Source organism: Mercenaria mercenaria, unplaced genomic scaffold (genome assembly GCF_021730395.1).
Source record: "Mercenaria mercenaria strain notata unplaced genomic scaffold, MADL_Memer_1 contig_3760, whole genome shotgun sequence".
NCBI lineage: Eukaryota > Metazoa > Mollusca > Bivalvia > Venerida > Veneridae > Mercenaria > Mercenaria mercenaria.
In genome coordinates, this window is record NW_026461931.1 from 4,002 (window position 1) to 23,527 (window position 19,526).

The 19,526-nt window shown below is 34.6% G+C and overlaps 1 protein-coding gene across 3 annotated transcripts in view; it reads right to left on the reverse strand.

The window, feature by feature from the left end:
• Positions 1-1,207: 1,207 nt before the first annotated feature.
• The window catches only part of LOC128553377 (uncharacterized), a 44,363-nt gene continuing 26,044 nt past the window's right edge, over positions 1,208-19,526 (reverse strand). For all 3 annotated transcript variants that reach the window (XM_053534517.1, XM_053534518.1, XM_053534516.1), the window contains exons 6-7: positions 9,616-9,693; positions 1,208-1,332 (exon numbers count right to left, since the gene is read on the reverse strand). In XM_053534517.1, the coding sequence (XP_053390492.1) occupies positions 1,223-1,332; positions 9,616-9,693 (188 nt within the window). In that variant the 3' untranslated portion in view covers positions 1,208-1,222. The remainder of the gene's footprint in view (positions 1,333-9,615; positions 9,694-19,526) is intronic.

Consider the following 19,526-nt stretch of genomic DNA (forward strand, 5'->3'; position numbering starts at 1 on the left):
AATACCTGCATTTAAACTACCGATACAATGAGGCCCGTATGTCAGTTTGCGACATATATATTTCGGTAAATGAGTACTATGAATACTGAACAAGTGGCAATTTATCTTCCATCGTGCACCAGTCACGACCACGATTCTTACAGTATACCTAGGCTGATCTAGGGTATAGCATGTACAGTGGCTTTTTCCCTCTGGTCCGGTGCCAGGGGGTAAACCATGCATTACTGAGACAGTGTTTGCCCTTTTGAATCAAGTTGTGTGGTGGGGGGGGGGGGGGGGCAGCATGCCACGTCCATCAGCTTTTTTTCTTAATCAAAAATGTATTCTCAGTCGAGACTAAGAGTCGTTAATTGATCTGCTTTCTAAAGGAATCTGATAAATTCATAACAACCGCAAGGCAAACCAAACAATGTGAAAAAGCATAAAAAAATGTTTATTTCGTGTACTTAGCTGAATCTTTTCTGAAGTTCGAAAGAAGGAAAGCAAAAAATAAAATAATACAAACTTATTTGACATTGTGTTGTCCCGTAAGTGCATTAATTGTTCAGATATAAGTAATGTTCAAGATTTTATATACATTTCATACCGGCATACAAATACACACTGCTGAGGCCTTGTCAAAAGGCTACTGTCATTTAAAAAAAAATACAAAATTCATCTGGATCCGTAAGCAATTTATATGGTTTTTTGGGGTTGGATTTAACGTCGCACCGACACATGATAGGTCATATGGCGACTTTCCAGCAATTTATATGGTAATTGTGTCATAGGCTACTTGTCATAGACTTACTTTTAAGTATGAAACGAACAAAGAAATGTTCTATATCTGAAAGTAATACAAAACTTGATTTACAATTTCTTGCATTCTTTTTATTTTAATTTGAAAAAATGAAAACTATGTTACAAAAAAAGCGAAATGTATAGGGTAGAGCTAAGTGTATTTTTCAAATCGTCATCCACAAAGATCAGTAAGTCACAAAATATTTTGCAATCTTAAAACTCCAATGTTAACAAACATAGTCCACCTAACATGAGAAGAAATTTACTCTCAAATACACTTCTATTTTTAAACATACAAAGAGCAGTTCCGTTCTTGTTTCAGTGTCTTAAACCCAATCATTTTCTTTTTTCATCAGATACAACGCGACCGTTTAAGAAAAATGAAAACAGCAGCTCCTGTATTTTGTCAAGAGCGAAAGAATGTACCAATATTACGAATGTACTAACCTTTTACCCTGGGGCAGTCATAAATCTTGACGCATCCGATCGGTTCCTCCTCACAGTCGAAACCATCTCCACCGTTATGCACAACCGTCCAGTGATCTAAACCCTCTGCAAAACAAGAGCTCGTAGAATACGGAATGCCACCCCCTTTCCCCTTGATGCATTCTGTAACTGCATAAGGGACAGAAATTATTTGGTCAGTGTGCACTGGACATTTGTCGTACTAACCTCAAATCAATAATTATGGGTCATTTACCAGTCATAGGTGAACGCCGTATCAAATGTGATCTTAGACCAAAGCATTCTCTAGTTATTTGGCCAAAAGGTCCTACTGTTCTAGGTCAATGTGACCTTGATCTTTGACCTACTGACCTCAGAATCAACACGGGCCATCTGCTGGTCATGACCAACCATCCTATTACGTTTCGTGACCATAGGCATAAGCGTTCTCAAGTTATCGTCCGGAACGGTTGAACTAATCCGGATCATTGTGAGCTTGACCTTTGAGATATTGACCTTAAAGTCATTAGAGGTCATCTGCTGGCATGACCAACCTCTCTATCAACTTTCATGATCATAGGCCTAAGCGTTTCAAGTTATCTGGAAACGGTTTATCTGTTCCGGATCATTGTGACCTTGACCTTTGACCTACTGGCCTTAAAATCAACAGAGGTCATTTACTGGTTATGGTCAACATCACTATTAAGTTTCGTGATCCTACGCCCAAACCATCTCAAGTTATCGTCCGGAAACGGTTTAACTGTTCCGAGTTACTGTGACCTTGACCTTTAACTTTTGACCTCAAAATTATAAGGACATTTGTTAGTCATGATCAACCTTCCTATCAAGTTTTGTAATCCTAGGTCCAAGCGTTCTTAAGTTATCGTCCGGAAACGATTTAACTGTTCCGGTACACTGTGACCTTGATTTAACCTACTGACCTCAAAATCAATCGGATTCAATTGCTGGTCATGACCAACCGGCCTAATAACTTTTGTGATACTAGGCCGAAGCGTTCTCAAGTTACCGTCCGGGAACGGTTTCACTGTTCCGGGTCACTGTGACCTTGATCTTTGACCTACTGACCTCAAAATCAATAGGGATCATCTACTGGTCAAGATTGATCTTTCTATCAATGTCATGATCCTAAGCTCAAGCGTTCTAGAGTTATCATCCGGAAATCGTTTAACTGTTCCAGTTCACTGTGCCCTTGACCTTTGAACTACTGACCTTATTTATTAGGGGTCATTACTGGTCATGTCTAACCCCTATTAACTCTCATGATCCGAGGCCCCAGCGTATTTGAGTTATTATCCGGAAACCGATTGGTCTACCGACCGACCGACCGACCGACATATGCAAAAGAATATGACCTCCTTCTTCGAAGGGGATCATAACTATTATACCTGCTATTGTAAACATTAAAAATATTGGCTCTTTAATTAGACACACTTTCTTCTGATCTGATGCGAATATATTTGACTCGACATTACAGGCAAAATTTCTCAAAAATGATGTTGCTGTATTTTTGTTTACATGTAGCTAACAATGTAGTGCGCATGTCATTTAATAATTTAGTTATACCTTGGATGAAAAAAGTACGACCGGACTGATAAAATGCATGTTTTAAATGTAAAACCAGCTGAAATAAAAATATGTTTAAATTTCAAATGAGTATAGTGTATTCATTTTAAAATATAATCTCTGGGATGCGTTTAGGATAGAGAAACTGCATACCTGAAACATAAAACTTAATTTTTTATCCTTTGAAATTAAAGGATGGTTTGGCTATTTAATAAGGTATAAGCCACAAACTACACGAGACATTGCAATTTAAATACAATTGAATTTCCTACTTATAAAGGTTTTTGGCAAAACGCCGAATATATTGTTTAATTATGGAAGGTATGTACCAAACTTAAAATCAGTACATGTGTATGCGTTCTATAGTATTTTGGGATATCATTTAAATTGCATTGGGCATAGACAAAACCTAATATGTATTTTATATATAATTATATTCAATCATTATAGTACGGGCACAAACTTGTTCTGATTATATTAACAACTTATACATGTTGTTTATTGTAAGGAGCATCCCGCAACTATTGACAAATATCCATTTTGTTCAGGTTTCCAGCAGCCATTTTGAAATTCAAGATGGCCGCCAAAAATGTAACCAATGAAATTCCTAACAACTGACCAGTAAGCTTTCATAAAAAAACATAACTTTTAAAATAGAGCTTATAATTAAAGATTCCACTGGATTACAATTCGGCACAGACTACTATCTCATTTATACCTAGAATCCATTACTTTGATAACAGTATATACATTGTTTTGAAATTAAACTAGCAGGGATATATATCCAGACTGAAATGTAAAAGAATGCATGTTCGATTTGTTTTATCAGCATCTGTGTCATCTCCATAAGTAAAGTTGTTTTGGACCGTGTTGTCAATAAGGTGGTAAGACAATTCATATATCCTGCTTCGCGGGTTATATGAATCCTTTTTCCGATACATAGATCATGTACAAATTACTTATTTAGGCCACTAGCTCAAGAACTTGTGTGTATTATTTAGACTGAATGTATTTCTACACAAATAAACATTTACTGCCATACCATAACCCACTAATCCAGCTTGGTTTCTTCTCCAGAACTGATTCAATGTAAAATGGTCACATTGTTAACATATATTGACACTCTCTTTCAAGAAAAAAGTTATAGCTACGAATCGTACACACCCCTAAGCAACGACATGTTGTGCATACTTTTAAACGAAATAATATGAAGACGAATGCAGAGAAACTTTGATCTACGGTATCTGCAAAAATCAACATTCCACACAGTTCCATGCAGCATGGAATATCTGCTCTTAAGGCAACATATATTGGTCCGAGAGCTCACGGACTTTTATTGCAACAATTGAGGCCAAAGAAGTTTTATACATTTTGGAAACAATATTTCATACCTCCTGAAAACCCATTTCTTAAGTGTCAAAGCCGTGCCTATCTTATTTTGTTTACTTATGTTTGTAAAAGGGGGAGGTAAAACTCACTTGTAAAAAATTTAGGGGTGGGGTTTAAAGTTTACGTCTACCAGTTTTTTCACTGTTTAATTACAGTAGCTATATTATTGCAGTATGTTAAAAATGTCAACCAATGTCAGCAAAAAAAATTCATCAAAAAGGAATGAAGGGAAAAACTTGATATTCAGGTTAAAGGGGCAAATTTATTTACAAATCAAAAAAATTGGCATATTTGAAATTTATTTTTATTATTAAAAATTAGTTTGTTATCATAAGTCACTCAGCTTTATATATGTAATGTGTATGTATCAGTCAAAGTCAGAATTGCAAATCCTATTGCAAAATGTCAGGTCAACCCTGATAATTGAAGGTCAAAGTTCATTTCATGCAAAAATATGAAAATGTTAAATTTACTTTTTCTAACGTTTTTAATATGTATTCACATTGTTAGTCACTGAAGTTAATTTGTTTTAATGTCTGTATGTCAGGCAAAGTCAGCAGGTGCAAAGGTTACCCAAACTGTCAAGGGTTTAAAGCTTTTATCAAAGGTCAAAGGTAAAATTTTGTGAAAAAACTGCTGAATTTAGTTTCTGTTTGAAATATAACAGCTATTTCTGATCATTAAGGGTAATTGCTCGTAATTTTTTTTAATGTATATATGTCCGACAATGTCAGTAATAAAGATATCGTCTAAAATCAGACAAGTTCAAATGTGATATTAAGGGTCAAAGGTCTTTTTCAAGTAAAAGAATGAAAAAATAGCTCTTTACTTTTCTTTTGTTAATGATATTTTGTCGATATTAATAAAAAATATCAGTTCATTTTAATGTAAAAAAAGTAGGCATGTCGGTATGCACATATTATTTCAAAACATTCAAGGTCAACCATAATTTCAAAGGTCAAAGGTCAAAAAAGTGAATAAAAGTTGCAATAATATCACCTGTTTATAATAATTTTTATTGTTTAAAAGTATTTGTTTTGTCATTTTAGTAACTGATCGTTTTTCATTTTACTGTATATAAATCAGACGATGTCACGGAAGAGAAAATAAGTCAAGGTCGAACCTGGTTTTAAAAGGTCAGGGGTCATTTTTGTGTATCAAATTGTAGCATACTTACTCATTACTTTGTTAAAAAATAATAGCTCTTGTTAGAATTTTCGGGTTAGCAATTTTATTTTAATGTATACATGTCAAGCAAGGTCAGGAATGTAGGTCTTATCCCAATAAGACAAAGCCAAACCTATTATCAAAGGTCAAAGGTCAAATTTGCGTGAAAATTAGCCAAAAAACTCAGTTTTTTTGCAATGGATTTTTCATTATGTTTTGAGGGTATTTAAAACTATTAACTAAATTATTATCATTTTAAAGTATTATAACAGATGATATCATTCTTGAATTAATAATGAAAATTAGTCAAGGTAAAAATCTGACTTTAAAGGTCAAAGGAGAGGGCCTTCAAAAAACTCGCCATTATAAAAAAAAACTGGCTGGAATAAGTTGGGGAGTAAATGCAAAGATCCTCGGCAAATCTACACATGCTACGTACGGTACATAGCAGAGTACGCTATCAACCTCATTGGTACCTGTTTCCCAAAACCAGTAAAGATAAACTGGACAAGGTTAAATTCAGGTCTAAGTATAATCCCAGGGCAATGAAAAAAACTCAAATAAAAAAAATCGAAAAGACAGCCACCCTGAACCATTAGAGACAAGACGAGAGTACAAAGCTTTTGTCCATGCAGAGAAAGCAAAGAGACTACCATCCCACCCACTCCACTCAAATTCGAGAGCAGAACCAAGGAATAGACTGAAAAGACAGTCTTAACCAAATCGTCAAAAAACTGCAAAAAGGGAAAGCAGCACACGGGAAACACAGAGGCAGAGCCGCTCGAGCCCAATAAAATGGATTCCCAGACAATGTGCCCCAAAAGATCAGATTGGAGGTCCCAGGAGCAGAAGAAAGGGAAAGCAACACCAGGTTTACCAACAATCTCTTACGCTAGAAATGATCAATAACCGATCCAGCACACTCTTGGACCCAAGAATATACCAATGGATCAGTGGAAAAGGCAGTTCAGAAAGCTTGGGGTGGTGCTACACAATTTCAGACAGCTCCTCCTTCATACTCTCTCATACAGTCGGCAAGAGATGCTCCAACTACAGATCCAGATGCAACCCTCACATCGGCGACACTCGAACAGTATGAGCGAGGAGAAAAGGGATAAAATATTCCTAACAGCCCCCAGTCAGCTGTTCAGGCTCTCTCAGAGGTCTATCAGAAAACTTAATCAGACAGCTGTTGAAAAACATAAATCTCCTGCCTGAGACAAAATGTAGCATTTCGATAGATTCCTGCAATGTGGGCATAGCTGGAAATGAAGCTGCGCACAAACTTGTAAAGACAGCAACCGGGCAAATACAGCCCCAACCTCCAACTTCATACAGAGAAGCTCAGACTCTGTGGAAAAACCCGCTTTGCGTCAGACGGGAAGAACATAAATGGAGGTTACCTGCCAAATCAGGACTGTTACACAAGCTAAACAGCCAATTAACTGTCTTCTGTCTGCGCACTGAAGACGGGGCCTGAGAAAACATATGAAGAAGCTGGAGTTGCAGAGAAAGCTTAATGTCAGTGCGGATCAGAGGAACAAACACCGTTTCACATCTGCAGAGCTGTTCCTATATGGAAGAAGAAACCCAGCAAGTTTGGCCAACAGACATCCCATTTGAGCCCAAAGCCGTGGAAAGATATCAGCGACCTGCAGAATACGGTGCGTTCATTGCCGCATCTAATCATAAAATATAAAACGGCCATAAAAGATGGAAGGCAGGTAGGAAGTAAGTAAGTAAAGGCAAACATTAAAATGAATTAACATCAAGTTATAACAAGATATGTTTGAACAAAGAAATAAAATAACAGTGCTATCTTTTGAATTTATTACCGAAAATGAATTTAAACTTTAAATCAGGGCTGATCTAGACTCATGTCTTATGATATCTCCTTTGTTGACATTGGACCCATATATATACATGTATGAAACTTCAAGGAATAACATAAGATTTAATAATGACAAAATCCCTTTTAAACAATGAAAAGTATTGCAAAAATGCTATTTTTGCGATCTTTCACGCAAATTTCACCTTTACCTTTGATATAAGCTTTACCAATCACCGTTTTTGAAATTAGATCTGCATTGTTTTACATTGATTTACAAATAAACATAAGACAAAATTTTATTTTCAATGAACAAAATGACAAGTTTAATTTGTAACGAAGAAGAAATTAAAAGTGCTGTATTTTGAATTTCTACATGAAAATGACCTTTGACCTTTAATGTCAGGTTTGACCTTGACTTATTTTTCATTATTATTTCAACAGTGATATTGTCAGTTGTATATACTTTAAAAGAATACTGATCAGTTTTACTAGTAGTGACAGAAATAACCTACACAATAAGAATCAAAACCTTGAATGTCTGTGGTTGCGGGTTTTGGTAAGATTTATTTTCTGTTTAAATGCCAGTCAAATGAATTACATGATGAAAACAAAAACAATTTTAATTGCCTATATCTAAGATGAACTCTGCCTGACCCAGCTTGTGTTTGTAACCATGGGCTGGAATACCTTATCTTTGATAGATTTATATAATCTATATGGTCCGTGTGAGTGGATACAGGTTAATAAGAACTTCTTGTTCATTGAAAATTCATCCGTACTGTTCATGAATGGGACATTTTGTGTAGTACAGAACATCTTTTGGATGTGATTCGGAATAAAAATAAAGATGCTATGATTGTCAGAAATACACTAACTTTGGTAGCGGGATAAACCCGCAACCAAGAATCATTGCAAAATTCTTGTTATTTTGCGAATTCTTACACAAATTTGACCTTTGACCTTTGATAATAGGTTTGCCTTTGACTTATAAGGATAAGATCTACATTGCTGACCTTGCTTGACATGTATACATTAAAGTAAATTGCTAACAGTGAATTATAACAACAAGCTATTTTTGATCAAAGTAATGAGTAAGTATGGTAAAGGTTTTTTATACAAAAGTGACCCCTGACCTCCAATACCAGGTTTGACCTTGACTTATTTTCTCTTCCATGACATCGTCTGATTTATATACAGTAAAATGAACAACGATCAGTTACTAAAATGACAAAACAAATACTTTTAAACAATAAAAATTATTACAAATAGGTGATATTTTTGAAACATTTTACTCACTTTTTTTGACCTTTGACCTTTGATATTATGGTTGACCTAGGATGTTTTGAAATTATATGTGCATACTAGACATCGCCTAACATTTAACTTAAAATGAACTGATATCGTTGACTAATATGACAAAATATTTAAACAAGAAGAAAAGTTAAAAGAGCAATTTTTCATTCTTTTACATGAAAATGACCTTTGACCCTTAATATCACGTTTGAACTTTTCTAATTACAGACGATATCTTTATTACTGACATTGTGGGATATATATACTTTTAAAATAAATCACGAGCAATTACTAATAACGATTAGAAATAGCATTTATATTTCAAACGGGAAAGCTATTTATGCAATTTTTCACACAAATTTGACCTTTGACCTTTGATAAAAGCTTCCCCTTTGGCTTTTGAGGTTACATCTGCACTGCTGACTTTGCCTGGCATACGACTTTAAAAACAAATTACTTCGGTGACTAATAATGTGAATACATATCAAACAGATTAAAAATTTAAAGGGAACATTTTTCACATTTTTGCATGAAAATGAACTTTGACCTTCGTTATCAGGGCTGACTTTGACGTTTTGAATAAGACTTGCATTTCTGATTTTGGGGCTGATATATACACATTACATAAGTAAAACTGAGTGACTTATGATAACAAACTAATTTTTAAGAATAAAAATAAATTCAAATATGCCAATTTTTGTGATTTGTACATAAATTAAACCTTTGACCTTAAATATCAAGTTTACCCTTCTTTCCCTTTTTGGATTAATTTCTTTTTGCTGACATTGGTTGACATATATACATTTACGACAATAAGATAGTTACGGTAATTAAACAGTGAAAAAACTGGTAGTCGTAAACTTTACCCTACCCCCTAAATTTTAGCAAGTGAGTTTTACCTCCCCTATCACAAACATAAGTAAACACATTATAGATAGACCCGGCTTTGACACTTAAGAAATGGGTTTTCATGGAGGATATGAAATATTGTTTCCAAAAATGTATAAACTTCTTTTGGCCTCAATTGTTGCAATAAAAGTCCGTGAGCTCTCGGACCATATGTCCTTGCTGCTTAATTCGGTATAAAATAAGACATTTAAAATTCAGACAAGAGAACTTAAACATACCTTTCGCACATGGATTCCTCAGTAGGTTTTTGCTCTTTGGCATGTTGGCGTTGTAGTAGTAGAGTGTCTGAAAGAATTCTGGAAATATATAGAAAATACCAAAGTACACGTCAACTTTCTCCACACGCTAGTCTACGTCTTCACGTTGTTGGATCGCAGTCAAAATGCATAAACGTTAGATATCAATTTGAGCAAGCAGTTTCAAGTGAACCTAAAACAGAAGCTCAAGGATGGACTGCAGTTTGCAATTCGAATTGCAAAATGTTTCTTTTTGCAGTTGTAAAAGATCCAAATACTCAAGGGCTGCTGTGCAAAAGTTTAATGCATTAATGTCATCAGCAGTAATAAATGAATCTATAACTTTGCAAAATTTACTAAAGAAGCATTATGTGTACGAAAAAAAATACTCTTAAAAATCTACTTGACATCTGATCGAATGCAATTATTCTATTTTGTTCTCTGTCTTTTGTCTATATGTTCACTTTCTTGGGTATGATTGTCTTTGCCATAAGCTTTTTATATTTGTATATGGCCAAAGGCATGCCGATAAACTGAAACTCAAACTATTATGCTATTCAAGTTAAATATGAACTGCGATTCGTTTCAGACTTTTCGGGCTTTAAAAGTTGACATTTTGATCATTTTTGCAAATCTGATTTGCAGACTGCAACCATTTTGCAAATGAATTTTTATTTCTGTGGTTAAAAGGAAAGGCAACGTTGTTCTTGTGTTAATTTTATCAGCTGGAATTTCTTTAATCATTTAAGAAGTGAAATAATTTTCAAAATCGGAGTAAAATGGAGAAAGTTATGAGCATTTAATTATTTTGTTAAATTGGCAGCCATTTCAAAAACAAAATGGCGGATTTACTAAATTTTTTTATACACATTTGAACTGTATTTACTTATTTCTGTAAAATTATTTCTCTTCTTTTTGCAGCTATACTGAAAGAAATGATCATGTTATACCCTTTACAATCGAGAAGCATACGAAAATTATTTTTTTTAAAAGATTATTTGCTAAATAAATAATTAAGCAGTGTGTAAATGGCGTCATAAACACACTGAAATGGCTGCCTCCATGATCAATCATTTTCCTAAATTTCAAACTGCCATATCTTTTTTAATTGTGATCCGATTTTAAAAATTCCTTCAGCGTTATGAAAGGCTTGAAGATGGCTTTCAAACAGAATTTAATTGTTTTTAGGCTTTCCTTACCCTTTAAAACAAAATTATATTGAACTGCGATGCTGTTTCAAAAAATGATGGCATTATTTTGGACTTTTCAGGCTTTAGAATCAAACATTAGATTTGCTATTCGAATTGCAAAATGAACTCTTATTTTGCGGATTTTTGCGGCGGATTAAGATATATATGAACCGCGACACGCCCATCAATGCACTATCATGAAAAAAGACCTTTAACATCTAAGTGTGACCTTGACCTTTGAGCTACGGACCTGGGTCTTGCGCATGACACGTCGTCTTACTGTGGTACACATTCATGCCAAGTTATTTGAAAATCCATCCATCGATGACAAAGATATGGACCGGACACGCCCATCAATGCACTATCCCTTAATGTCTAAGTGTGACCTTGACCTTTGAGACACGGACCTGGGTCTTGCGCGCGACACGTCGTCTTACTGTGGTACACATTCATGTCAAGTTATTTGAAAATCCATCCATCGATGACAAAGATTTGGACCGGACACGCCCATCAATGCACTGTCCCTTAATGTCTAAGTGTGACCTTGACCTTTGAGGTACGGACCTGGGTCTTACGCGCGACACGTCGTCTTACTGTGGGACACATTCATGCCAAGTTATTTGAAAATCCATCCATCGATGACAAAGATATGACCTGACACGCCCATCAATGCGATAACCTTTAATGTCTAAGTGTGACCTTGACCTTTGAGCTACGGACCTGGGTCTTGCGCGCGACACGTCGTCTTACTGTGGTACACATTCATGCCAAGTTATTTGAAAATCCATCCATCGATGACAAAGATATGGACCGGACACGAAAAATGCGGATAGACCGACAGACTGACAGACCGACAGACAGACGGCTCAAAAACTATATGCCTCCCTTCGGGGGCATAAAAAGTTTTTCTCTCTTATTCATGGATGTAGGTCATCATGGTAAATAATATTCCAAGTTTCAAAGTAATATTTCTAATGGTTTAGGAATAAAATGGACTCATGCTTCATACAAATTTCTCCGACCAAAATTTAAGGACTTTTCAAGGTTCGACTTTTATTTTCAAGGTACTTTTACATTAATCATATGGGTACATTTTTGCCATTTAACTTGCAGAAATCATTGCCCTTACATGTTTACTAACATTAGTATTGAAAAAATATGAATAATGATTAAAGATATAAGCAGTGAAGAGGCTTTAGTATAAAACATGTACCATTTCTTACAAAATACACAAATCTGTTGACTTACTGGAAAACTGCAAGAAAATTTTTAGTTTTTTTTTGTCTCATTTTTGAGAGAAAATGTACCGTAAATTTGGACAGTTATGGATTTTCAAGGCCATATTCAGAATTACAAGGCATTTTTGACAAATCCAAGGACCATTTCTGCTTTTTTTTTCAAGGCCAGACTGAATTTAAGTACTTTCAAGTTTGAAACCTTAATTCAAGAACTCTTTCAAGACTGTATGAACCCTGGGACTGGTACGAAAATCTTAACGTAGGTGAGGATGGTTCTCCCTATTCTTTGAATAATCCAGCTAAAACTTTTTATCTTCCTAGGCAGACCATATAAATCACACTTGATCGTGTGCAGAATCTATGACATATACAATACAGACTTATGGTAACTGGTATTAACTGATACAGTTTATTTGTTCAAGCGTGTAAGGTTCGATCCTTCATGTTAAAACATACTCTACAAGTCCAATCCCTCACTTATTACTCCAACGTATTAATGTACAGCACTCTTTCTTCTACTCACAGAGCCGACAACTACAGGTTCAATACAGGGCCCACAAATACAGGTTTGAACATTTACATGAAAGCAGCATCCAAGATGTACAGATTTGCTTTTACCAGTTGGTAGAAGTATAGGTTGTAATACAAGAAGTCAAATGGTGGAACAACACTTTATTTCCGAAAGGAAGCTCTACAAAAATGTTTTGTTACAAGATTTAAACAATGTACCTTGTAATTAGATTTTGGGATCATGTTAGAAAAATATTTATAAACATTTTGTTAAAGAAAGAAAACACTCGTTTAACTTTAGTATAAGGCTCATGATGTTAGTTTGCCATTACATAATAACTGTAGGAAACATACAATTTCGAGTGTTAACAGAAAAGTTGACCATTACATATTTAATGTTTTTACTTACATAATCTTTTGAATGAATGCTCATACAACGTTAAAGTTGACACACTAAATTTTTTTCAGAGAACTATATTCCAAAGTACTGTAGTTAATTAGTCTGGTCTTACTTCATGCCAATAAGATAATATTATTAGATTTGTAACACTCCAATCATAATTTCAGTTCTTTAAAACAGGGCTAGAAAATACATGTGTCCTTACATCATAAAGTTTCTAGTCATGTGACCTACTACCATATATCAAAGAATATGCTTTAACCTGGGGACCAAGATGGTCCAAGATCTCTCACCAGTGTTAACCCAAATAGAAAATGCAGCAAAGGTGACAGTGAACCACAGTAGAAAGACTTTTTCACATCTATGAACTAGATATACATGAAAAGGGTTTTAATACTTGACCCATTGACCTAGTTTTTGAACCCTGGATGACCAATATTTGAACTAAAACTATCTGTCATCTATACAGCTCAGCCAATTATCACTTTCCCAATGCACATATATAGGGTTTCAAACCTTGAGAAAAGTGAAATTAGGTAGATAAAAATAACTGCATTTTTTCAAATGCAGGAATATGTACTGGTCACAGAAATACCCACAGATAGCAAAAATACTTTTAAAAAATTAAAAATACTTGACAATGTGTATTCAATGTCACTTGACATATAGATCTAAGAAGAGCTGTCCATAGACATGTCAACAGACTTTTCTCAGTGCTGAATTATGAATAACAGTAAAATGTTTATATACTTTTAACTAAGTGTTGAAAGGGGCATCATTTGTCAACATTCAAACAGAGACATGGGAATTGTATTTATTGATGTAGACTCTGATAGTATAATGAGATACTGATAATTAACTGGATTAGCATTCATGTCAGCAGTCAATCAAAACTTCGGTGTCAGAAATGCTTGATATCTATGGAAATCAGATGTTCGTATCTGGCTTAATACGAAATAAAGAATTAAATTATTTTGATTTTGGGCAAAGACTAAAAAATTTTTGTTTCCGGTAACATGCTAAAAAAATTTGGGTAGGTAGGACGGAAAAAAAAATTTTTTATTAAGGGAAACTTTCGGAAATCATTTTGTGTCAAAAAATGAATACAAATAAGGGGGTTATGCCTTTAGAGCGTCATTAAGTTGATTTTTAACATTACTGGCCATGTTTAATGCATAATAAATTCAGCTTAGCAACTTTTTATTAAAAGTTGAAAAAAACATTTCTCCAGGCTGTAAAAACTTAAAGGTCGGGCTAAAAATTTAAGATAGGTTTGGGATGTTGGAAACAAACAATTTTTTACACCCATTGAGCCCATTATACCAAAGGTCAAGGTCACAAAGTTGTTATACTTGGAATTATTTTCAGTTAAATTTTTTCGAAGCTTCGTTTATAGACATATCTTTGGTACTTTAAAAAATGACTTGAAATTAAAAGCTGTAATTTATAATCATCATCACTGCATGTGTGTAAAAATCCCTGTAACTCTTGATTTGTATTTTTGACCAAATTATGCCCCTTTCATACTTAAATTTTTATCTGTTTCCTCTCTGATTATTTGATATTTTTTAAAACAGACTCATGCTATTGTGCAATATTCATCCACAGTTCTAGTTGGTCTGGGCGTAACTTTACTATATTCAAGTAACTTTCCACAGTCACCATAACAAAATTTAATTTGTTGCATGTAAGATTCAGACCCCTAACTCAAGGTTAAGGTCACCCTTTTGAGATGAAACATTTTTATGGGATTGGTGTATATCTAAATAACTTTGCCTATATTTAAAAAACCATTACAAGACATTGTGTCATGTACAAAGGTCACAGACACTTAAGTTACCATTTTTTGTGTACATAAAATTTTTTCTCTTTTATATGATAAAATACAATAATGTGCTTTATGTCAGTTTTCCCACTAATTTAAAAATGAAATTATGTTTATAATTATTAAATAAGGTGATTGTAATGATACTTTTAGGTATAAAAAGCTATTGGTAATTGTAGAAATCCAGAATGCAAAAACCCAACACAGGATATAACTTTATGGTATTATAGGTAAATAGAGAATTACTTTAGTTGCAATACCTTTATAATAGGTTGATATGTAGTGCAGTTCTGCATTTAAAAAATAGTAGAATTACTTTTTTTCTGGTGTGTTATTTAAAAACAAAGTTTTGTAGTAGCATGTAAATGTCATGCATTTCATTATTTGCTCACCTGAGCCAAAGGGTCAGGTGAGCTATTGTGATTGCTCACTGTCCGGTGTCAGTCCACACTTTCCATTAAACAACATCTCCTAAACCACCATGCTAATATTGATGAAACTTCACAGGATGATCTTCTTCAAAAAATTGTTCAAAGAATTGAACTCCGTTTTAGAACTCCGGTTGCCATGGCAACTGAAAGGAAAAAAAACTTTTAAAAAAATTCTTGTCTAACCACAAGGCCTAAGGCTTTGATATTTGGTATGTAGCATCATCTTGTGGGCCTTACCAAGATTGTTCAAATTACCCGTAAGGTCAAATATGGCCCCGCCCGGGGTCACATGGTTTATATAGACTTTTATAGGGAAAACTTTGAAAATCATCTTGTTTCCCAAAAATATAAGACCTAGGCTTTGATATTTAGTATGTAGCATCATCTTATTCTAGTGGTTGTTCAATTATCACCCTAGGTATAATATGGCCCCGCCTTAGGGGTTGGGGTGGGGTCACATTATTTCTGTAGACTTATATAGTGAAAAAACAAAAAAAAATTCTCGTCAAAAACAAAAGGGCCTAGGCTTTGATATTTTTGGGATGTAGCATCATATAGTTGGCCTTTAAAAAGATTGTTTAAATAATTCCCCCAGGGTGAAATATGGCCCCGCCCAGGGGGTCACATGGTTTTGTATAGACTTGTATAGGAAAAAAACTTTTTGTCTGAAACCACAACACCCAGGCTTTAGATATTTTTTAGTATGAAGGATTGCCTTGTGGTCCTCTACCAAGATTGTTTTAAATTATTCCCCTGGGGTGAAGAAAGACCCTGCCACGGGATTCCCTAGCTTTACATTTGACATATATGAATTTTTTTTTTTAAATTTCTTGTCTGAAAGTTAAAGGCCTATGCCTTTGATATTTTGTTGTATCATTACCTAGTTGATCTCTAACAAGATTGTTTGAAATATGCCCCATGGGTGAAAAGAGGCCCCGCCCCAGGGGTCTATTGATTTTGAGTTATATAGGAAACTTCACAGGGATGTTCCTTGGATGGTCTTCTTTAAAATCTGTTCAAAGAATTGAATTCCAAGCAGAACTCTGGTTGCCATGGCAACCGAAAGGAAAAAATTTAAAACCTTCTTCTCAAAAACTAGAAGCCCTAGAGCTTAGATATTTGGTGTGAAGCATTGCCTAGAGGACCTCTACCAAGTTTATTCAAAATTTTGACCCCCCCAGGGTCACTTGTTTACATAGGAAATCTTAAAAATCTTCTTCTCAAAAACCATAAGGTCTAGAGCTTAGATATTTGACATGTAGCATTGCCCAGTAGACCTCTACTAAAGTTGTTCAAATCATGACCTGGGGTTTAAAATTGACCCCGCCCCAGGGGTCACTTGATTTTACATAAATTTTTTTTATAATTTTTTTTCTAAAATAAAACCCGAAGGCCTAGAGCTTGATATTTCACGTGTAGCATGGCCCAGTGGAAACCCCTACAAAAATTTTTTCAAATCATGATCCCGGGGTCAAAATTGACCCCGCCCAGGGGTCACTTGATTTTACATAGGAAAATCTTCAAAAATTTTCTAAAAATAAACCAGAAGGGCCCAGATCTTAGATATTTGACAAGTAGCATTGCCTAGTAGACTTCTACAAAATTTGTTCAAATCATGACATTTGGGATCAAATTGACCTCACCCATGGGGTTACATGTTGTACATAGTAAAATCTTCAAAATTTTCTAAAAAATAAACCAGAAGGCCTAGAACTTAGATATTTGACTTGTAGCATTGCCTAGTGAACCTCTACAAAATTTGTTCAAATCATGACCTCCAGGATCAAAATTGTCCCCGCCCCAGGGGTCATTTGATTTTATTTTAGGAAAATCTTTAAAAAAAATTCTAAAAATAAACCAGAAGGCCTAGAGCATAGATATTTCACTTGTTCATTGTCTAGTGGACCTCAATAAACTTTGTTCAAATCTTGATCTCCGGGGTCAAAATTGACCCCATCTCATGGGTTACTTGATTGTACATAGGAAAATCTTCAATTTTTTTCTAAAAATAAACCAAAGGTCTAGATCTTTGATATTTGAGTGTGGCATTGCCTAGTGACTTCTACAAATTTGGGTTTAAATCATGACCCCCGGTCAATGACTCCGTCCATGGGGTTACTTGATTGTACATAGAAAAAATCTTCAAAATTTTCTAAAAATAAACCAGAAGGCTAGAGCTTAGATATTTGACATATAGCATTGCCTAGTGGACCTCTACAAAAGTTGTTCAAAACTTGACCCCTTAGGGGCAAATTGGGCCCAGCCCCAGGGGTTACTTGATTGTACATAGGGAAATCTTCATAAATTGCTAAAAATAAACCAGAAGGCTTAGATACTTGATATGTAACATTTCCTAGTAGATTCTACAAACTTTGTTCAAATCATGACCCCCGGGGTAAAGTTGGTCCCGCCCCAGGGGTTACTTGATTGTACATCGGAAAATCTTCCCAAAAAAATTCTAAAATCATCAGTTTGACATTTGAAACATGTTGCTCATATTACTCGGTGAGCGATCCAGGGTCATCATGACCCTCTTGTAAAGATACAGACTTAAAATTTGGATGACATGTATAATTTTTGCAAAACTTATCTTAAAACTGACTTTCAGTGAATGAATATAAACCCACTGACCACTTTTTTTGTTTTGATGCTTTAGCAAAGAAATTTGTTTCAAGGAAGCAACTTAACTTAGGTGAGCGCGATATGGGCCTCATGGTCCTCTTGTTTATTAATTACCTCCTTTAATTGATAAACTATTTTATTATATTTGTATTTATTTTTCCATGCCAGTTTAAGAATAAAATCACATTAAATCTTAAATTAATGTAAATTTTAATAATAAATTGTACCCAAATGTAATTGTTAAGCATACTCTTATTGAATGTAAACAAATCACAATGGTTTTGTTTGTAAAGAAAAATAAAAATAAAGATGGAAATATCAATATTCCTTTGTATTTGTTTTTCTTTTTAAAGATGATTTGTTCCAGCCTGCTTAGCAGTCCTTTTCGAGAAAGAGATGCCACTTTTCAACCAACAACAGAGATGGACCATAAATGTTTTACGAAAAAGGTTGCATATGACCAGCATAAAAAATTTCTACATGAGTAGAAAATGAAAGAGATAACATATGAAAAGCATATAAAGTAGAATCATATGAGTTGCATATGAAAGGAGCTAACATAATGAAAAGCATATAAAAGGAGAAGCATATGAATAGCATATGAAAGGAGGTAACATATGAATTTGATATCGGATTCATGGCCCATATCATATGCAGGCCTTTCAATTTGCATATGAAATTCATATGCTAATCATTCCATATGAACTGATATAATTTTTTTATGAGAATCATAAACCGATATCTATGCTTATCATATGCGGCTCTTTTTTATGATTAGCATATGAAAGGTCTAATATGAAAATCATATGATTATCATATCGGTTTGTGGGGACATTTGCTGTGTATATGTGAAAATCTTTGTCATAGTAAAAGTAAAATGAGCTGTTTGTTGGTTCAGAGTCCAGCCACGGTACAGGTCTCTGGGAGATTCGCACACAGAAGGCGGTGAGCCGGGAAAAAAATGCATCCGCTTCCATAATTGAGAAGACCTGAGGAGCCCTTTGGTAATGAGATGGTTAAGGAACTCTTCAGCGGTGAAAGCAACAAGAAACCCTCCAGCCTTAAAAGCACCAATAAGCCAGGTAACTAATTTTTGAAATGATTTGACATGGTAGTATTAAAGGTGCCAAATAAAGACAATTCTAACACAACCAGCAAATAACCTAGTTATAACTAGAGGCCTGTATTGGTTCTTCTCAGAAAGACGCGACTTCGCGTGTATCGGTGCTATACACCGGGCACGTTAAAGAACCAGATGTCTATTTTGCAAAGAGACAGGCCTATGTCTAAAATGATTTCTCTGTATATGGTTTAAAAGGGGCTTTTTTCTCACTCTGTCCCTCTGGTCTGATTGTCTTTACTGGTAGAGGATGAATTTCGCGCCCTGGTGGCTGCGTTTGCTATATGTTTTAAGCGCCTTTGAACGTGTTTATCATGAAAAGGGCGCTATATAAATCTGGAATAATAATAAAAATAATAATTTAAAAATGGATAATATATAAAAAGCAAGAAAAAATTCTTTGTATTTACTATAAAAATTGACATTACAAAGGGATGACTTATCACTATTTTTTAACCATACATTTACTTCATATGTCTATTAACTTGGTAAATGCAGGTGTACAGGTAAATACAAGATAAGATTAATTTGTGTGTCATTTATTGATCTATAGTACT